This window comes from Peromyscus eremicus, chromosome 1 (assembly GCF_949786415.1).
Source record: "Peromyscus eremicus chromosome 1, PerEre_H2_v1, whole genome shotgun sequence".
NCBI lineage: Eukaryota > Metazoa > Chordata > Mammalia > Rodentia > Cricetidae > Peromyscus > Peromyscus eremicus.
In genome coordinates, this window is record NC_081416.1 from 174,539,822 (window position 1) to 174,562,533 (window position 22,712).

The 22,712-nt window shown below is 39.3% G+C and overlaps 1 protein-coding gene across 1 annotated transcript in view; it reads left to right on the forward strand.

The window, feature by feature from the left end:
- Nucleotides 1-22,712, forward strand: part of LOC131902560 (sulfotransferase 2A1-like) — a 41,421-nt gene that overhangs the window by 14,981 nt on the left and 3,728 nt on the right. Inside the window, exon 5 of the mRNA XM_059253585.1 lies at nucleotides 19,329-19,506. Coding sequence (XP_059109568.1) covers nucleotides 19,329-19,506 — 178 coding nt within the window. The remainder of the gene's footprint in view (nucleotides 1-19,328; nucleotides 19,507-22,712) is intronic.

The following is a 22,712-nucleotide window of genomic DNA, read 5'->3' on the forward strand; positions in this document are numbered from 1 at the left end:
TTAGTAGAGAATATCTAAAATGTTTCAACATTTAGTAATGACACATATGTAAATAGATGGATAGGTGATACCCTTATTAGATCATTGCAGGTTTCATTTTATTGAAATGCCCTACAGATGGTTGTCAATATGTTTAAGTACTGTGCATATGTCTCAAATTTCTCTTATTTTAAAAATTAAAAAAGAATCTTGGCAAGGTGTCACATGATTCTAAACTTAGCACTGACACAGAGAGAGTCAAGATTCAGGTGATCTAGGTTATCCTTGTTTGTATGGTGGGTTTGAGGTCAACCTTGGCTATAAAAGACATTGTTTCAAAGATCATTAATTAAAGTAATTTTAAATTCATTTGTGTATTTTATTTTCCTGTAGTTAAAAAATACTCCCTCTAAAGATGAACACAAAATAATGACACCAATCATATAAGCATAAAAATATTCTCATTTGATCAGCAACTCAAAAGTTTAAGTAGTTTTGAAGTTATTAGTGAAAGGTAACCATCATTTACATATCACAGATAAAGATATTAATTGTACTTTTTACTGAACAAGAAAAAAATTGTGCAGTCTGTCAGAGAAAACACTTGCCCATCCTTACAACAGCTTAAAAATTTAGTTGAGGAGAAGATGCAGTCTTATAGGCACTGTGTACCTTTTAGAAGTAGACTCTGGTGATAATGAAGGTTGCTGATAGATGTAACTTTTTGTTTTCATTTTATTTCTCTTATTAAATTTTTTATCATTGAAAACAATTTTTAAATTTAAATATATTCTGATCATCTTCTTTCTCTCCCACAATTTCTTCCAAACTTTCTCTTCCTCTTTACCCACATAACCTTAAATTCTTTCTGAAAAAACAAACAAAATCCAAATAAAACAAAATTCCCCCTGAAAGAAAACAAAAAACAATACCCAAAAAGAAAAAATAAAAACACTGAACTACAACCAAATAAAAGCACACATGCACACACACACACACACACACACACATACACATACACACACACAGACACACACATAGACACACACCAATAAAACTGTGGAGTCTATTACATGTTGGTCAACTACTCCTTCATGTGGAAACTTACCTGGAGTGGTTGATATATCCAGGGTCACTTCATTGGAGACAATGGATTTTCCCTTTCCCAGCAGGTATATATGATAGTTCATATATACCTTTACCTTTGTTAACCTTTATCCTAGTGGCTAGATTTTCATGCATTCATTTTTTAAAATATAACAAAATAAAGTACAATAACAAAATAAAGTACAATCTGATGAAGTAATATTATTCCCTCAAAGTTGGACAAGACAAACCAAGAGAAGGAAATCAGCACAAGAGAAGGCACAAGCAGAGACCCACATGTTCGAACACCCAGGAAGACCACAAAATCACTAAACACTAGACCCTAACATATAAGCAGAGGATTAGTGCAGACTGGTGTGGCACTATGCATGCTGCTCCAGTCTGTGGGTTCATATGAGTTTTTTATGTTGATGTGGATGGTCATGTTTTCTTAGTGTCCTCCCTCCTCTCTGGTTCTAACATTCTCTTCTCCTCCTCCTCCTCCTCCTCCTCCTCCTCCTCCTCCTCCTCCTTTCTTTGAGCTCTAAAGTGAGAGATTTGGTGGAGACATATCATGTAGGGTTGATTATTCAAAAATATCTCAAACTTTATGTATTGTCTGTCTGTGGATCTCTATTTTTGTTCCCAACTGCTTTGGGAGAAATCTTCTCTGATAATGGCTGAACAAGGCACTAATCTGAGCAAAGCAGAACACCATTCATAGTCATTTTTTTCCACTAATTTTTTAGACCAGTACTATTTGGTTTTACCCTAGGTCTCCAGGCTATCTGGTCTCTGGTCACCAAAGCAGTGTCAGGTATATGTTTTATCTCGTGGAGTGGGCCTTAAGTAAAATCCATTTATTGGTTGGTTACTGCCATGAGCTTTGTGGCAACATTGCCCTAGCATATCTTGCAGGTGGGACTATGTAATTGGACATTTTTTTTGTCCTAACTGCCTGGTCCTGGATAACCAACTCAGAGCCTGAATGTGAATTCAAAATGCTTGGCTGATAGCTCAGGCTTATTACTAGCTAACTCTCGCCTTTAAATTAACCCATTTTTATTACTCTATGTATTTCCAGGTGTTCCATAGCTTTACCTGTCCTCTAAAATGTCTTGCTTCCTGGCTGGCTGTCATCTCTCCTGAATCTGCTCTCCTTCTGCCCATCATTCTCATTTTGGTTTTACTTCCAACTTCCTGCCCAGCTACTAGCCTGTCAGCTGTTTATTAGCCAATGTGAGTAATATATACAGTGTAGAAAAGGATTTTTATCCAGAAGTTTTTCCTTTTTCTCTAATTAAAAAGGAAAGTTTTAACCTTGATATAGTAAAACTATATACAACTAAAACAATTATTAAGTAAGAATTACAGTGTCAATATCTAATCCATTTACATTTGGCAAAATTAGAGAAAATAATTATCTATTTTATTTTTGTATTTTATTTACTTTCTATTATAACTAAGGAAAACTATAATTATAACTATTTAGTCCTCAACTCCATCAAAGAACCTAATGGCAGGGACATCAGGTTGCCTGGACAGTCACCCAAAGTTCCTCTGTAACATTGGTGCATCCAACTCTGACCTACTGTCCAAGCATATCTGCTGGGCTTTCCTGTTAAGCAGAGGATTTTGAAGGACTGTCCTACACTATCTTGGAAAAGTTCAGCAGTCACTTGTCTTTCATCCTCCTGGTTCAGTTTAGACAGTAGCTGTCAGCAGTTGAGGCAAGGGCAGTTTCTTTAACCTCATGGCCAGCTTTTACCATAAAAGAACAAACTTCATATGGAGTTTCTTCGATACCCATCATCCTTTTTGAAGTAATTGGTGCTGCCAGGAATAGACGTGTCTCACCATCAAGAAAAGTCTAAGTTCTTAAAACATTTTAAATATCATATTCTGTGAAGTGTTTGAAGATTGCCTATATATCTGGAATATATCTCTTTTTACCTAGAAGTCCTAACTAACGTGATTATAAGTTTGTTGTTATAGATGACTATAAATCTGTATTTCTTAACTATATATTACACTTTAAAATTAGTTGCATAAACATAATACCTGAAACGAGTAGAAATATACACACAGTATCACAAAATTAACTTTAAATTTGTAACAATAAACCAAAATCCATACCAATGTAAAATACATAAGATTAATTCTTGTTTTTTGGGTTAAAGTAGATTCAATAATGTACCATTTTATCCTATCATTTCTCTATCTCCCCTTTTTCTTTTCAGAACAAGATTCCTGAATATAATCTTCTTGCTTAGGTTTTTTTCCTGATCATTATGTATTACAATTTGTATCCAGCTTCCCAAACGATGACAAACATTCATAATTTATTTTTGGGAATGTGGATGTGGTTTTGTAGACTACTTCCTATTGACTGTGGGTGCTGGTAATCTTTTCGGGATCCTGAGAAAATTTAGGATTATGGTCACATCATGACTGAAGTACTCTGTGAGGCTGGATTATCTCAGCCCGCAGCCTTGAAGTTGTTCTGATGCAGAACTCAGAGGGAACTACAACAGAGGCACTCTCAAATGTTGCATCATGTGGGTTAATCTTTCCCATTGGAAATTATTCAGGGGGTCTTCCTCATTCAAACCTGATTTTTATTAACCTGGAATAAATCCAGAGCCTCTCATTTCCTGTGGAATAAAACCAGATCCTCTTTCCCAAAGTAACATATCTTTTAACTTAAATTTTGATGTCAAGATAGTATGAAAATATATAGGTTGGTTTAACCTAGAAGCTTTCATAATCAAATATCTCTTAGCAGTATCATTTGTTAATGAGTAGTAAAAAAATTAAGACAACACAATAACATACAGTATCCAGAATCTCTGTGTGTTTTCCATATTTATGTGGCTTATTATTTAAGGAATTTACTTTATTTTAAAACTATGTTTTTTAATCAAGGACTATATATATTCTTTTTTCTCTCTCCCAAGCCTATGCATATTTTTAAACACACTGTGACCTGTTTAGAGGCTCTTCTTGTCTGAATATGTCCTTACTGCACATTGATAAGCTTTTCTGTCTGCATGAATAAAAAAATGCAGTGTAACTTAAATCATGGCACACTGGTGCTAGCTCCTCCCCCTTGGTTCACTGACAGTCTAGTCTCATGGCAGAGGCATGTTTACCACCAGCATTGTGAACCATGTTTACTTCCTGATCTCTGGGAAGTTTGTAGGTCCATGCTGCTACAGAGTAGCATGCTGCCAGCTGCTCATAAACACCATATAAGTGTTTGGTAGTGGGGTATCTTAAAAGAGCCACTGCCCATGTTTGCTGCTAGCACTAAGCCAGAAAGCCATCTCTTAAAGGAGCCATGCATGTCCTCACTGCCAACAAACAGAGGTCACTAGAGAAAAAGTCACTACCAAGAAGCCATGCTTGACTACATTCTTGTGTGTCTAGTATCCTTTCCTAAGCTTTGTCGTGTTTTATGTGGAAATTTGGCCACACATTGGAATGCCATATATAAAGGGACATTTCCTATCCCAACTGCCTAGTCCAAAATAACCAACTCAGAGGCTGAACATGAATTATAAATGTTTGGGTAATATTTTAGGCTTGTTACCAGCTCAATCTTACATTTAAATTAACCCATTCCTATTAATCTATGTAATATCAGGTGGCTCGTGGCTTTACCTGTCATCTAGCATATCTTGCCTCCTGGGTGGCTGGCTGGCATCTCTCCTGACTCCACCATCCTTCTTCCCATCATTCTCAATTTGGCTTTCCCATCTAACTTGCTGCCCAGCTACCTGCCTGTCAGCTTTTTATTAACCAATGTGAGCAATACATTTTCATAGTGTAGAAAAGGGTTGCTGCACAACAGACACCCTTGCAGATCAAAGGATTTGTGGCTGGCTTCATGTTTCCATTTCTCTTTTGATAGTGTTCATAGTACATTCCTGTTAACAAAGATGCTGGAAAGTAGGGATGAAAGCTCTATGTAGTTGCCAGCCAAGCATCTTAATAAGTTATAAATTTGTTGTTTTCAGCAATAGGACCTTGCTGTCACTTTGTGAAGAGCAATCTATAGTCTGTGTTTGTTAGGGATTTCAATGAGGTCTCTTTGGCCAACAACTCAATTAGATGTAAACCAATCTCAGTAACAGAAAATTCCTTTTGTGACAAGAGATGGGCATTTGGGATACTATCTCCCCCATTATTAGGTCATATTATTTAGATAGTCCATATATATATATATATATATATATATATATATATATATATATATATATATATATATATATGCTGTATTAGGTTGCATATGTTCCCTCAAATGTCCCTTATTTTAACTGTGTCTCCCCATATTCCCTTTTCCAAGTCTCTCTCCTTTCGCCCTCCCTACTTCATCCTACCATTCCAGCACTTACCTATTCATCCATAATTTGCTCATGCTGAGGGGACTTTCATTCCCAATTCAGTCTATTTGGTGTTCTGTATGCTTCTTTCACTTTGATAGGCATGTCCTTCTTTAGGTTAGAGATTTTTTTCTATGATTTTGTTGAAAATATTTTCTGTGTCTTTGACCTGGGTTTTCTTCTTCCTCCTCTATTCTTACTATTAGACTTGTTCTTTTCATAGTGTCCCAGATATCCTACATGTTTTGTCACAGGAATTTTTTAGATTTAACCTTTTCTTTGTCAAATGTATTTCTTCTATGTTGTCTTCAATGCCTGAGATTCTCTCATCCATTTCTTGTATTGTATTCATGAAGATCACATCTGAGATTCCTGCTTGAGTTCCTAAGTTTTTCTTTTGCAGATTTCATTCAGTTTGGGTTTTCAGATTTATTATATTTCTGTTTTCAGATCTTTTATTCATTTCCTTCCACTGTTTGTGTTTTTATACATTTCATTGTGGGATTTATTTTGTCCATCTTTAAGGACCTCTATTATCCCCATACAGGCTATTTTAGGGTCATTTTCTTATTCTGCAGCTATGCTGAAATACTCAGTGCCTGTTGTAGTATGGTTTCTGGGTTCTAGTGAAGTCATACTGTCTTGGATGTTATTGACTATGCTTTTAGGTTATCATCTAGGTATTTGGGATTGGGAAAATTGTAATTCTAGGTGGTGATATCTGGTGTTGTCTTTGTTGGGTTGGTGTTTCCTTCCTTACTTTTTGTTGCTGTCTCATGCTTAGGAGAGTGTGGTGGCTATGTGTTGGTAGTAAATTCTTCTGGGATCCTGATAAGTGTGGCCACTGGGGGTTCCAGGTATAGAAAGCTGACACTTAGCAATGGGGATCATCTAGGAGAAGGTCATAAGAAGGTCCACAGGAGGGAAGAGAGCAGAGTTTTCTACAGGAGCTGCTTAGTTAGTCACCTGAGAATGGTGCTACTGAGTGAGGTCAGGCTACAGCAGAAGGTTCAATATAAATCTGTGAATAAGCCTGAGAAGTAGACTTGGAAGAATGGAGGGAGAGATGTAGATCTGCAGTCAGCCTATTGGCTTTCCTTGTTAGAGTGCCTGTAGGTGCTTAGGGAGTGTCATCTGGATTTCAGGATTTGCTAGGACAAAACAATGAGTAGGGAGAAGGAAATTTGGAGGTTAATCTTTGTGTTATTCACATGAGACAGTGACATTTAGGAGAAGGAGACTTTAGCAGGTGTTCTACACAGAGCTGGGAAGAAGACTAGGAGACTGGACTTGAATGAGCAAATGGAGATGTGATGATCTGCATTTAGCCTAACTGCTTCCCTGCTCAGCTTGGCCTGTGGGTTCCCAGAGAATGCACGAAGGAGCTGAGGTGTGAAACAAATCAATGCATTGGTGTAGGGATGTTATGAGGGGTCTGGGAGATCCACTAGAGATGTGGGTAGCTGATGCAGTTGTTCTGCTTACAGAGCTGGGGATAAAGCTAGGGGATTGGACTCAAAGGAATGAGGAGGAGGTCAAAATCTGTAGCTAGTTTACTTCCTACCTGGCCACAGTGGTCTTTGGTTTGCAAATGAGGGCCTGTTGGAGTTGGATGTTGGGATAGCACAGTGAATTGCAGGACTGAGGTTAGAAGATCTGTGGAATCCACTCTAGTCTGGGGGGAGTTTCCACAGATTTTCTGTGGCATAACTGGACATGAGACTGGGGTATTGGATCTAGAGGAGCACAGTGAAAGGTAAAAATCTGCAGTCAGCCTACCTGCTTCCCTGGCAGGAGTCAAAAAATAATTCTTTTTTTTTACAATTTGATTTAATATTACATATCAGCCACAGATTCCCCAGTCCTCCCTCCTCCTGCACCACCGCCCCCACCTCTCTCCCCAGCCCACATCCCATTCCCATCTCCTCCAGGGCAAAAACTCCCCTGGGGATTCAGCTCAATCTGGTAGAATCAGTCCAGGCAGGTCCAGTCCCCTCCTCGCAGGCTGAGCTAAGTGTCCCTGCATAGGCCCCAGGTTCCAAACAGCCAGCTCATACACTAAGGACAGGTCCTGGTCCCACTGCCTGGGTGTCTCCCTAACAGTTCAAACTGATCAACTGTCTCACTTATCCAGAGGACCTGATCCAGTTTGGGGCTCCTCAGCTATTGGTTCATTGTTCATGTGTTTCCACTAGTTTGGCTATTCATCCCTGTGCTTTTTCCAGTCTTGGTCTCAACAATTCTCACTCATACAATCTCTCCTCTTTCTCGCCAATTGGACTCCCAGAGCTCCACCTTGGGCCTGGCCGTGGCTCTCTGCATCTGCTTCCATCAGTCATTGGTTGAGATTTCTAGCATGACAGTTAGGGTGTTTGGCCATCCTCTCACCAGAGTAGGCCAGTTTGGGCTTTCTCTCAACCATTGCCAGCAGTCTATTGTGGAGGTATCTTTATGGGTTTTTGGGGACCTCTCTAGCACTTTGCTTCTTCCTATTCTCATGTGGTCTTCATTTATCATGGTCTCTTATTCCTTGTTCTCCCTCTCTGTTCTTGATCCAGCTGGGGTCTCCCACTCCCCTAAGCTCTCTTTCTCTTGACCCTCGTCCTTCATTACCCCCACTCATGTCCAGGCTGTTCATGTAGATCTCTTCCATTTCTCTGTCATTGGGCGATCCCCATGTCTTTCTTGGGGTCCTGTTTTCTAGGTAGCCTCCTTGGAGTTGTGAGTAGCAGTCCAGTCATCCTTGTTCCACATCTAGTATTCTCCTATGAGTGAGGACATACCATGTTTGTCTTTCTGAGTCTGGGTTACCTCACTCAGGATGATTTTTTCTAGATCCATCCATTTGCCTGCAGACCTCATGATGTCATTGTTTTTCTCTGCTCAGTAGTTCTCCATTGTGTATATGTACCACATTTTCTTTATCCATTCTTCAGTTGAAGGGCATCTAGGTTGTTTCCATGTTCTGTCTATTACAAACAATGCTGATATGAACATAGCTGAGCAAGTGCCCTTGTGGTATGATTAAGCATTCCTTGGGTATATGCCCAAGAGTGGCATAGCTGGATCTTGAGAGAGATTGATTCCCAGTTTTCTAAGTAAGCGCCATATTGGTTTCCAAATGGCTGTACAAACTTGCATTCCCACCAGCAGTGGAGGAGAGTTGCCCTTGCTTCACATCCTCTCCAGCACAAGGTGTCTTTAGTGTTTTTGATCTTAGCCATTCTGACAGGTGTGAGGTGGTACCTCAGAGTCGTTTTGATTTGCATTTCCCTGATGATTAGGGATGTTGAGCAATTCCTTAAATGTCTCTCAGCCATTTGAACTTCCTCAGTTGAGAATTCTCTGTTTAGTTCTATAGCCCATTTCTTTTTTTTTTTTTTTAAAAGAATTATTTATTTATTATGTATACAGCGTTCTGCCTGCAGGCCAGAAGAGGGTGCCAGATCTCATTACAGATGGTTGTGAGCCACCATGTGGTTGCTGGGAATTGAACTCAGGACCTCTGGAAGAGCAGTCAGTGCTCTTAACCTCTGAGCCATCTCTCCAGCCCCTATAGCCCATTTCTTAATTGGACTGTTGGGCATTTTGATGTTTAATTTCTTTTTTTTTTTTTTTTTTTGGTTTTTCGAGACAGGGTTTCTCTGTGTAGCTTTGCGCCTTTCCTGGAACTCACTTGGTAGCCCAGGCTGGCCTCGAACTCACAGAGATCCACCTGGCTCTGCCTCCCGAGTGCTGGGATTAAAGGCGTGCGCCACCACCGCCCGGCGATGTTTAATTTCTTGAGTTCTTTATATATTCTGGATATCAGCCCTCTGTCAGATGTGGGGTTGGTGAAGACCTTTTCCCATTCTGTAGGCTGTCACTTTGTCTTGTTGACCATGTCGTTTGCTCTATAAAAGCATCTCAGTTTCAAGAGGTCCCATTGGTTGATTGTTTCTCTCAGTGCCTGTGCTACTGGTGTTATATTTAGGAAGTGGTCTCTTGTGCCAATGCTCTCAAGACTACTTCCTACTTTCTCTTCTATCAGGTTCAGAGTAACTGGATTCATGTTGAGGTCTTTGATCCATTTGGACTTCAGTTTTGTACATGGTGACAGATATGGATCTCTTTGCAGCTTTGTACACATTGACATCCAGTTATGCCAGCACCATTTGTTGAAAATGCTTTCTTTTTTCCATTGTACAGTTTTGGCTTCTTTGTCAAAAATTATATGTTCATAGGTATGTGGATTAATGTCAGGTTCTTCAATTCGATTCCATTGGTCCACATGTCGGTTTTTATGCCAGTACCAAGCTGTTTTTCTTACTGTAGCTCTATAGTAGAGCTTGAGGTCAGGGATTGTGATGCCTCCAGAGGTTGTTTTATTGTACAGGATTCTTTTGGCTATCCTGAGTTTTTTGTTCTTCCATATGAAGTTGAGTATTATTCTTTCCAGGTCTGTGAAGAATTGTGTTGGTATTTTGATGGGGATTGAATTGAATCTGTAGATTGCTTTTGTTAAGATTGCCATTTTTACTGTGTTAATTCTGCCTATCCATGAGCATGGGAGATCTTTCCATTTTCTTACATCTTCTTCAATTTCTTTTTTCGGGGACTTAAAGTTCTTGTCATATAAGTCCTTCACTTGCTTAGTTAGAGTTACCCCAAGGTATTTTATATCATTTGTGGCTATTGTGAAAGGTGATGTATCTCTGATTTCCTTCTCAGCCTGTTTGTCAATTGTATATAGGAGGGCTACTGATTTTTTGAGTTGATCTTGTATCCTGCTATGTTGCTGAAGGTGTTTATAAGCTGTATCAGTTCCTTGGTTGAATTTTTGGGGTCACTCATATATACTATCCTGTCATCTGCAAACAGGGAAAGCTTCACTTCTTTCTTTCCAATTTGTATCCCCTTAATCTCCTTATGTTGTCTTATTGCTCTGGCTAGAACTTTAAGTACTATGTTGAATAGGTATGGGTAGAGTGGACAGCCTTGCCTTGTTCCTGATTTTAGTGAAATCGCTTTGAGTTTCTCTCCATTTAATTTGATGTTGGCTGTTGGCTTGCTGTATATTGCCTTTATTATGTTTAGGTATGTTCCCTGTATTCCTGATCACTCCAAGACCTTTATCATGAAGGGGTGTTGGATTTTGTCAAATGCCTTTTCTGCATCTAGTGAGATGATCATGTGTTTTTTTTCTTTGAGTTTGTTTATATGGTGTATTACATTGACGGACTTTCATATGTTGAACCACCCTTGCATCCCTGGATTGAAGCCTACTTGATCATGGTGGATAATTGTTTTGATGTGTTCTTGGAGTCTGTTTGCCAGTATTTTATTGAGTATTTTTGCATCAATGTTCATGATGGAGATCGGTCTGTAGTTCTCTTCCTTTGTTGCATCTTTGCTTGGTTTAGGAATCAGGGTAATTGTAGCTTCATAGAAGGAGTTTGGTAATGTTCCTTCTGTGCCTATTGTGTGGAGGAATATAAAGAATATTGGTATTAACTCTTCTTTGAAGGTCTTGTAGAATTCTGCACTGAAACCATCTGGTCCTGCCTTGGCTTTTTTTGGTTGGGAGACTTTTAATGATTGATTCTATTTTCTTAGGGGTTACTGGAATATTTAAATAGTTTATCTGGTCTTGATTTAACTTAGGTATGTGGTACCTATCCAGAAAATTATCCATTTCTTTTAGGTTTTCCAGTTTTGTGGAGTAGAGGTTTTTGAAGTATGACCTGATGATTCTCTGGATTTCCTCATTGTCTGTTGTTATGTCCCCCTTTTCATTTCTGATTTTTTAAATTTGGGTGCTCTCTCTCTGTCTTTTGGTTATTTTGGATAAGGGCTTGTCTATCTTGTTGTTTTTCTCAAAGAATCAACTCTTTGTTTCATTAATTTTTTTGTATTGTTTTCTGTGTTTCTATTTTATTGATTTCAGCTCTCAATTTGATAATTTCCTGGCATCTATTCTTCCTGGGAGACTTCGCTTCTTCTTGTTCTAGAGCTTTAGGTATGCTGTTAAGTCACTGGTGTGAGATTTCTCCAACTTCTTTATGTGGGCATTTAGTGCTATGAATTTCCCTCTTAGCACTGCTTTCATAGTGTCCCATAAGTTTGGGCATGTAGTGTATTCATTTTCATTGATCTCTAGGAAGTCTTTAATTTCTTTCTTTATTTCTTCCTTAACCCATTGGTGATTCAGCTGAGCATTATTCAGTTTCCATGAGATTGTAGATTTTCTGTAGTTTTTGTTGTTGTTGAAATCTAACTTTAAGCCATGGTGGTCTGATAGAATACAGGAGGTTATTCCAATTGTTTTGTATGTTTTGAGATTTGCTTTGTGGAGAAGTATGTGGTCGATTTTAGAGAAGGTTCCATGGGGTGCTGAGAAGAAGGTATACTCTGTTTTGTTAGGATGGAATGTTCTGTAGATATCGATTAAGTCCATCTGAGACATAACATCAGTTAAGTCCTTTATTTCTCTGTTAAGTTTTGAATTGGGAGATCTGTCCAGTGGTGAAAGTGGGGTGTTGAAGTCTCCCACTATTAATGTGTGGGGTTTCATATGTGATTTAATCTTTAGTGTAATGTTTTTTTTTCTTTTTCTTTTTTTTTTTTTACATATGTGTTTGCCCTTGTGTTTGGGGCATAAATGTTCAGAATTGAAACTTCATCTTGGTGGATCTTTCCTGTGATGTGTATGTAATGCCCTTCTTGATCTCTTTTGATTGATTTTAGTTTGAAGTCTATTTTGCTGTATATTAGGATGGCTACACCAGCTTGCTTCTTAAGACCATTTGATTGGAAAGTCTTTTCCCAGCCTTTTATTTTAGGTAGTGTATATCTTTGAATTTGAGGTGTGTTTCTTTTATGCAGCAGAAAGATGGGTCCTGCTTTTGTATCGATTCTGTTAGCCTGCGTCTTTTTATAGATGAATTAAGTCCATTGATATTAAGGGATATTAATGATCAGCGATTGTTCATTCTTTTTTTTTTTGGTGGTAGTGTGTGTGTACTTCTCTTCGTTGGGGTTTACTGCTGTGGTGTTATCTATTGCCTGTGTTTTCGAGGGTGTATCTGACTTCCTTAGGTTGGAATTTTCCTTCTAGTGCTTTCTGTAGGGCTGTGTTTGTGGATAAGTATTTTTTAAATCCGGCTTTGTCTTGGAATGTCTTGTTCACTCTGTCTATGATAATTGAAAATTTTGCTGGGTATATTAGTCTAGGCTGGCATCCATGGTCTCTTAGTGTCTGCATCACATCTGTCCAGGTCCTTTTGGCTTTCAAAATCTCCATTGAGAAATCGGGTGTTATTCTGATGGGTTTGCCTTTATAAGTCACTTGGCCTTTTTCTTTTGCTGCTCTTAATATCCTTTCTTTATTCTGCATGTTTAGTTGTTTAATTATTATGTCGTGAGGGGCCTTTTTTGGGGGGTCTAGTCTGTTTGGTGTTCTATAGGCTTCTTGTGTCTTCATAGGCATTTCCTTCTTTAAGTTGGGAAAGTTTTCTTCTATGATCTTGTTGAGTATATTTTCTGTGCCTTTGAGTTGGTATTCTTCTCCTTCTTCTATCCCTATTATTTGTAGGTTTGGTCTTTTCATGGCGTCCCAAATTTCCTGGATATTTTGGGTCAGGACTTTGTTGGCTTTAGTATTTTCTTTGACTGATGAATCTATTTCTTCCACTGTATCTTCAATGCCAGAGATCTGGTCTTCCAGCTCTTGCATTCTGTTGGTTATACTTGCATCTGTAGTTCCTGTTTGTTTACCCAGATTTTCTATTTCCAGCATTCCCTCTGTTTGTGTCTTCTTCATTTTTCTATTTCTCTTTTCAGGTCTTGGACTGTTTCCCTCATCTGTTTTCATTGCTTTTTCATGGTTTTCTTTCAGGGATTTATTGTTTTCTTCTGCTTTATTTGTCTTTTCTTCTAGTTTTTTTTTTTTTTTTATAGTATTCTTCCCATTTTTTGGTTGTCTGTTCCTCAGTTTCACTTTTGATTTCTTCTTTATAGGCCTCTAGCATCTTCATGATGTTATTCTTAAGGTTGCTTTCTTCTGCTTCTTCCATTTTGTGATGTTCACGTCTTGCTGTTGGAGGATGGCTAGCTTCTGGTGATGCTGTATTGCTGTTTATTTTGTTGTATGTACTTCTGCCTTGTTGTCTGCCCATCTCCTCATGAATTTGTTCTTGGTCTTTTCAGCGGTCTTGGTCCAGACAGAGCTGACAGATTTGGCATTTCAGGAAGCCTCTCTGGTCCAGATGGGCACTGGGGGCTGGTCTCCAATTCTCAGGAAGTGTGTGTGTGTGGGGTTGTCTCGGGCAGATGGGTGTGGGGGCAGGACATGTAGACTGCATGGTCTGCCAGGGGGATCTTGTAGAAGGGGAACCTTCCCAGGGAGGCCTAGCCTGATGGCCGGAAACTGGGGCCAAGTTGGGCAGGTCTTCCCTGGAATGGCTGGTGCCCAGGGATGGGACCTAGGGGCAGGCCTCTCTGGGTATGACCCCAGGCACTCACCTCTGGTCCAGATGGGTGCTGGGGGCTCCAAAATATAATCCTTAATGAAAAATATTAAGGAGTATAAAAACAGGAAAACTGGATTATTCAAAAGGAATTTGATCTCTTAATGGTATCATCCAGGAACAGAAAGTTTGCACATAAGTAGCAATACAAAAGTCTCTTTTGTCTTTTTTCTTTTTATTAAGAGTTTTCTATTCATTTTACATATCAACCATGGATTCCCTTGCCCTCCCTCCTCCCACCCCCCAGCATTACCCCCAGCCCACTCCCCCATTCCTACCCCCTCCAAGGTAAGGTCTCCCCTTGGGAGCCAGCAGAGCCTGGTACATTCAGTTGAGGGAGGTCCAATCCTCTCCTCCCTGCACCAAGGCTGGGCAAAGTGGCTCAGCATAGGCACTATGTTCCAAAAAGCCGGCTCATGCACTAAGGACAGGTCCTGGTCTCACTGCCTGGGGGCCCCCTAAAGAGTTCAAGCTGAACAACTGTCTCACTTATCCAGAGGGCCTAGTCCAGTTCCATCAGGGTTCCTCAGCTATTGGTTCACAGTTCATGCGTTTCCACTAGTTTGGGTAGTTGTCTCTGTAATTTTTCCAATCATGATCTCGATATTTTTTTGCTCATATAATATCTCCTCTCTCTCATCTATTGGACTCCTGGAGCTCCACCTGGGGCTTGGCCATGGATCTCTGCATCTGCTTCCATCAGTCACTGGATGAGGGTTCTATGATGACAGGGTGTTCGGCCATCCGATAACCAGAGTAGGTCAGTTTGGGCTTTCTCTCAAACATTGCCAGCAGACTATAGTGGAGTCATCTTTGTGGATTCATGGGGACCTCTCTAGCACTCTGCTTCTTCTTATTCCCATGGTGTGTTCATTCATCATGGTATCTATTTCCTTGTTCTCCCTCTCTGTTCCTGATACAGCTAGGACCTCCTGTTCCCCTAAGCTCTCTTTCCTATGATCCTTGCCATCCATTACACACACACCCCTTACCCCCAGTTTGCTCATGTAGATCTCATCCATTTTTCCATCGCTGGGCAATCCCTGTGTCTTTACTAGGGTCATCTTTACTAGCTGGCCTCCCTGGAGTTGTGAGTTGCAGTCTGGTTATCCTTTGCTTTACGTCTAATATCCACTTATGAGTGAATACATACCATGGTTGTCTTTCTGAGTCTGTGTTACCTCACTCAGGATGAATTTTTCTAGTACTATCCATTTGCCTGCAAACCTCATGATGTCATTGTTTTCCTCTGCTGAGTAGTAATCCATTGTGTATATGTACCACATTTTCTTTATCCATTCTTCAGTTGAAGGGCATCTAGGTGGTTTCTAGGTTCTGGCTATTACAAATAATACTGCTATGAACATAGTTAAGCATGTGTCCTTGTGGTATGATTGAGCATTCCTTGGGTATATGCCCCAAAGTGGTATAGCTGGGTCTTGAGGGAGATTGATTCCCAATTTTCTGAGAAAGCACCACACAGATTTCCAAAGTGTCTGTACCAATTTGAATTCCCACCAACAGTGTAGGAGTGTTCCCCTTTCTTCACATCCTCTCCAGCATAAGCTGTCTTCAGTATTTTTAATCTTAGCCATTCTGACAGGTGTAAGGTGGTATCTCAGAGTTGTTTTGATTTGCATTTCCCTGATGACTAAGGATATTGAGCAATTCCTTAAGTGTCTTTAAGCCATTTGAGATTCTTCTGTTAAGAATTCTCTGTTTAGCTCTCTAGCCCATTTTTTTTAATTGGACTGTTAGGTATTTTGGTTTCTAGTTTCTCAAGTTCTTTATATATTCTGGATATCAGCCCTCTGTCAGATGTGGGGTTGGTTAAGATCTTTTCCTATTCTGTAGGCTGTCATTTTGTCTTATTGACTATGTCCTTTGCCCTGCAAAAGCTTCTCAGTTTCAAGAGGAACCATTTATTAATTGTTGACCTCAGTGTCTATGCTACTGGTGTTATATTAGGAAGTGATCTTTGGTGCCGATGCATTCAAGACTAGTTCCTACTTTCTCTTCTATCAGGTTCAGTGTAACTGGATTTATGTTGTGATCTTTGATCCACTTGGACTTAAATTTTGTGAATGGCAACAGATATGGATTTATTTGCAATCTTCTACATGTTGACATCCAGTTATGCCAGCACCATTTGTTGAAGATGCTTTCTCTTTTTCATTGTACAATTTTTGCTTCTTTTCCAAAAATTAGGTGTTCAAACATATGTGGATTAATGTCAGCATTTTCAGTTTAGTTCCATTGGTCTATATGTCAGTTTTTATGCCGGTACCAAGCTGTTTTTATTACTGTAATTCTATAATAGAGCTTGAAGTCAAGGGTTGTGATGCCTCCAGAGGTTGTTTTATTGTACAGATTCTCTTGGCTATCTTGAGTTTTTTGTTTTTCCATATGAAGTTGAGTATTGTTCTTTCCAGGTCTGTGAAGAATTGTATTTGGATTTGGTGGGGATTGCATTGAATCTGTAGATTGCTTTGGTAAGATTGCCATTTTTACTATGTTAATCCTACCTATCCATGAGCATGGGAGATCTTTCCATTTTCTGATATCTTCTTCAATTTCTTTCTTCAGGAACTTAAAGTTCTTGTCATATAGGTCCTTCACTTGCTTAGAGGTACTCCAAAGTATTTTATATTATTTGTGGCTATTGTAAAGGGTCGTATTTCTCTGATTTCTTTCTAAGCCCACTTGTCATTTGTATATAGGAGGGCTACTGATTTTTTTTAAGTTAATCTTGTATCCTGCCACATTACTGAAGGAGTTTATCAGCTGTAAGAGTTTCTTGGTCAAATTTTTGGAGTCACTTATGCATACCATCATGTCATCTGCAAGTAGTAAAAGTTTGTTTTCTTCCTTTCCAATTTGTATCCCCTTGATCTCCTTTTGTTGTCTTATTGCTCTAGCTAGAACTTCAAGTACTATATTCAATAAATATGGGGAGAGATATTTGCCTTGTCTTGTTCCTGATTTTAGTGGAATCACTTTGAGTTTTTCTCCATTTAATTTGATGTTGACTGTTGGCTTGCTGTAAATTGCCTTTATTGTATTTAGGTATGTTTCCTGTATTCCTGATCTCTCCAAGACCTTTATCATGAAGGGGTGTTGGATTTTTTCAAAGGCCTTTTCAGTGTCTAATGAAATGATCATGTGTGTTTTTTCTTTCAGTTTGTTTATATGGTGTATTACATTGACAGACTTTTGTATGTTGAACTACCCTTACATCTCTGGGATTCATTGATTTCTTCCAATTTTTATTTTTCTTTTCCTCTATTTCTTTATTGATTTCTTTCATTTTTTATTTGCCTTTTCCTCAATTTGATTTTCATTTTTCTTTGAAAGGCTTCTAGCATCTTCATGATGCTGTTTTTAAGGCCGCTTTCTCTGCTTCTTCTACCTTGTGATGGTCAGGTCTTGCTGTTGGAGGAGGCCTATGTTCTGGTGATGCTGTATCGCTCTTTATGTTGTTGTATGTATTTTTGCCTTGACATCTGCCCATCTCCTCCTCTAATAGGTATAAGAGGTGCCTGTGTCTGAGCAAGTTGCTATTGTTCCACTCTGTGCTTGTTGTGTCTGTGTTGTGTCTCTGGGTCCAATGTTAGATCTTGGTCTAATTGGAACAGGCAGATTGTGTGTTTCAGGAAGCTGCTCTTGGGTCAACCCAAGCTTATTGATTCTGTGACTCATGGAGCCACTCTTGGTCTAATCAGGGCTTTGGTCCAGTCAGAGCTGACAGATTCTGTGTTTCAGGAATCCTGTCTTGGTCCAATGAGAGGTGGCAGATTCTTCATCTCAGAAAGCCACTCTTGGTTTAATGAGGGGTGGCAGATTCCCTGTTTCAGGAGGTTACTCTTGTTCCAATGAGAGCTCTTTGTCCAATGAGGGCTGGTGTTTTGGTTTCCATGCCTTGGGAAGTGGCTGGGGTCTCAGGCGAATGGGTATGGGGACAGGGCATGTAGATTGCACGGTCCACTGGGGGGTCTTGTTGAGGGCAGCCTTCCTGCGGGAGCCCTGCCTACTGGCCAGCAAATGGGACAGAGTTGGGTCGGGGTTCCCGGGGACCAGCTGTGTTCTAGTGATGGGTCCATAGGGCAGGACTCTCTGGGTATGAGCAGAGTCACTCACCTCTTGGTCCCATCGACTCTTTTGTCTTTTATAAAATCTTTTACTTTCTCATTATAAAATTCAGTATTCCCCAGGAAGCTTCCTTACACAGCTGTCTCTGTTGTATGGTAGTGCAGTTTCTCAAAAGTCTCCTGTCCAACCTTTCAACACATTCTTTTCTGTTATTGCCATGGTTGTTTACCTTCCCATGATATATTAACTGAATCTGTGATAAAATATGTAATAAAAATTTTGAGACAATGATATCTTTAAGCCCCCAGAAAAAGAGCTGGAATTCAAAAGCAGAAAGGCAGAGAGTCTGCCTTCTTGTGACTATTTCCTAGTATTAACCCAGTTGTGGCAGTGTACAGTTGTAATTCTAGAATATGGGTATGTGAAGTAGGAAGATTGTAAATGTGATGCCCATCTGAGTTATAGCATGAGATTATAACTGAAAACAAACTAATATTTTCCAGAAGTATCCCCAAGTAATAATTATTGAGATCAGTCTTATGAAAGTGTAAAACTATATTATTCTCATTTACCCATAGAATACAGTATTACATGGTGTAAACATTAACCCCTCTCATATTCCTTGTGCACATTGCCTTCATTCCCATGGATCATTGTCTAGAATTATTTCTATAAATCTCTTTGAACATCACAGGGCAGATTGAGTATGGTGGTGTATAATTTTAATGCCAGCACTTAGGTGGCAAAGTCATGTAGGTGGATCTGTGACCTCTTTGAGCTTGAGGTCAGTCTCGTCTTCAGAGCAACTTCCATCCCACCAGACAGGGCTCCATAGTGAGACCCTCTCTCAAGAAAAACATCCTAACTCATTTAGTAGGTGGGTTGTCATAAACTTGTGAGCACATCACTACAGAGATGGAAGGAGGAGGATTGGCTGTTTAATGAATTCATCCACTAGGAAGTAAGTTTGAGAACAGCATCAGTTTTATGAAACCCTGTCTCTAATATCCTTTCCTCTGTATAAGAAATTATAGACTGTGTCTTTTAGGGCCACAGATCAGTCACATTTTAAGCCCACTCAATATACATATGCTGTGTGGGACTCCTGTCCTCTCAACATTCCCTGTACCTTTCCTAACCCCCTTTCAATGCTTTCTCATTTTATGTTGCCATTTTTTTCTTCATGTCCCCTTTTCACCCTCCATCCATAGTTCCCATCTCTGCATCTGTTCTCTCAGAGCTTTCCGTTGATTACCTTCATTTTTGTTTCTTCTTCTTTTAGGATGCAAAGAGCACCATAAAGAAGATTTGTGACTTCCTAGGGAAGAAATTAGAGCCAGATGAGCTGGATATGGTCCTCAAGTACAGCTCCTTCCAAGCTATGAAAGAAAATAACATGTCCAATTATAGTCTGGTCCCTGAAGATATGGCTTCTAAAGATTTGGTTCTCTTGAGAAAAGGTGAAGAAATTTTTGAGCTTTAAATTTTGTCAGAACATGTGGAAAGCTTGTTGTTCCACTGAGACTCACAGACTTTAGAGGGGAATCATTCCATTATGACAAGGTGGGCTTCAATAGCTCTGAATGATGAGCACGTTGAGATCGCAGAGGGTTTTGTCCAGTACAATAAATGGAAAACAAAAGGGTAGACATGTTGCAGTGAGACTTTGTAAGGCTCCCTGTATCATAGACCTCAACTCTAAAGGAATTAGTGTGTGGGACCAAAGATATATCAGGGATGATAACCACAGAAAATACTTCCATTCATGGCTGGAAAAGATGTTGAACATGCCAAGATTGCTGTCACACACCAGGCTGAGTATAGACTCCATAAAGACTAAGCAAATTATTCATCAGTGTTACAACCTGATGGTACTTGCCAACCTAAATTTGGATTGCTCCAGGGTCAGGGCTACTCAGTTTGTTCTGAATTGCCTCTCCAGGTATGGGAATATTCATCTTCTCTATGTCTGTGCTACCTCTCTATGCTGGGAGCAGATTGTGGGTGTGGTTTCACAGCTGTAAAGTTGAGGAGCAACTTTGCCAGAAAGAACCACACCTGGAGTGTCACCTTTACCTAATTAACAAATAATTGGTGAGATGGGACTGGGCATTGAAGAAGGAATGAATCAGATGTCAGGTCTTTGGGGACAAGTAAAAAAAATGGGTATATATGCAAGAAGTAGAGAGTTATGGGTTTAATTTTCTTCTCCCAATTTTCTTGACATGCTTTAGCCTTGATCTTCCATCCTCCTCCACTCTAGATTGTAAGGATCATGTCCTAGAATATAAAGACATCAGGAGTATACATGTAGATAAGTAAGTTAAAGTGGCTAGCAGATTGCATTTAATCCAGTACTCCAGGTGTCCTCACAAGAGGATGTTTGGGTTCAGATTTAAGCACACATACATGTCACTTCAAGAATATTGTCATTTATACACTATGGAGTGAGATCTCTGGAGAATCCACTGCTATTGACAAATAACCCCAGATTCCTGCGCTTCAGACTCTATGGAGACAGAGTTGTCTGTACTAGAACTGAGGTCCCACATAAGAAGAGAAGTTGCCTATTCTTGGATTTCCTGTAATGAATCAGAATTTGGCAGAGGTAAAACAGTATGTATACATAAAAGGCTTTAATGAAATGCCAAAAGGAATGAAATATCTTGTTTAATAGGGAAAGACTATGGAAACTAACAAGTAGAAGTTTTGTTAGAAACACAATGGAGCAGATTCAATAGAATTAAGGACACAATTCCATGAACAACTGTCAGATGTGGGGTTGGTTAAGATCTTTTCCCATTCTGTAGGGTGTCATTTTGTCTTATTGGACCGTATCCTTCACCCTACAAAAGCTTCTCAGTTTCAAGAGGAGCTGTTTATTAATTGTTGCTTTCAATGTCTGTGCTACTGGTGTTATATTTAGGAAGTGGTCTCCTGTCATTTCCTCTTTTCCATGTAGATTCTTACAGGATGAGACCACAATGGCAATGCATTCAAGACTAGTTCCTACTTTCTCTTCTATCAAGTTCAGTGTAACTGCATTTATATTGAGGTCTTTGATCCACTTGGACTTGAGTTTTGTGCATGGTGACAGATATGGATCTATTTGCAATGTTCTACATGTTGACATCCAGTTACGCCAGCACTATTTGTTGAAGATGGTTTTTTTCCCCATTGTACAGTTTTGGCTTCTTTGTCAAATATAGGTATTCATAGGTTTGTGGATTAATATCAGGTTCTTCAATTCGATTCCATTGGTCCACATGTCAGTTCTTAATCCAGTACCAAGCTGTTTTATTGCTATTGGTATATAGTAGAGCTTGAGGTCAGGGGTGGTGATGCCTCCAGAGGTGGCTTTATTATACAGGATTCTTTTAGCTATCATGGTTTATAGGACACATGAAGATAATGCTGGTCTTTTCAATCCCTACATCATATTGGTTCCTTTTTTAAACCTTGAAGGTATGAGTGATCAAAGATTAATTCTAAAATTAATTTAATTACTTACCATTAGATACCTAATTCTCTAAAGCATAAGGCAATAAAAACCATAGGAGACTGGACAAGAAACTTTTGTGAGAACTGCAACCTCTAGAACTATGAGGATGTTCCTTTCCAACAAGAGTTAAGCTACCAAGAATTAGGGTCTTTAATTTCTCTCTTTATTTCTTCCTTGACCCATTGGTGATTCAATTGGGCATTATTCAGTTCCCATGAGATTGTAGGCTTTCTGTAATTTTGTTGTTGTTGAAATCTAACTCTAAGGCATGGTGGTCCAAAAAATATAAGTTATTTCAATGTTTTTGTATCTGTTGAGATTTGCTTTGTGACTGAGCATGTGGTTGATTTTAGAGAAGGTTCTATGTGGTGCTGAGAAGAAGGTATATTCTTTGTGTTTGGGTCAAGTATTCTGTAGATATCTATTAAGTCCATTTGATTCATAATGCCTGTTAATTCCCTTATTTCTCTGTTAAGTTTCTGTCTGGCAGACCTGTCCATTGGTGAGAGTGGAGTGTTGAATTCTTCCACTACTAGTGTATGTGGTTTGATGTGCGATTTAAGGTTTAGTAATATATCTTTTACAAATGTGGGTGTCCTTGTATTTGGGGCATAAATGCTCAGAATTGAGACTTCATCTTGGTGGATTTCCCCTTTGCTAAATATGAGGTAGTGTGTGTCTTTGCAGTTGAGTTGTGTTTCTTTTTTTTCTTTTTTCTTTTTGGTTTTTCGAGACAGGTTTTCTCTGTGTAGCTTTGGAGCCTTTCCTGGAACTCATTCTGTAGCCCAGGCTGGCCTCAAACTCACAGAGATCCCCTGCCTCTGCCTCCCGAGTGCTGGGATTAAAGGCGTGCACCACCACTGCCCGGCAAGTTGTGTTTCTTTTTTTCTTTCATTTTTCTTTATTAAGAAATTTTCTACTCACTTCACATACTATCCACAGATCCCCCCTCCTCCCTCCTTTCACCCCCAGCCCTCTTTCCCAAGCCATCCTGCATCCCCACATCCCCCAAATAGAGGTCTCCCATGGGAGTTGTGTTTCTTATATGCAGCAGAAAGTTGGATCCTGTTTTTGTATCCATTTTATTTGCCTGTGTCTGTATTTATTTATTTATTCATTTATTTATTTATTTATTTATTTATTTATTTATTTATTTATTTATTT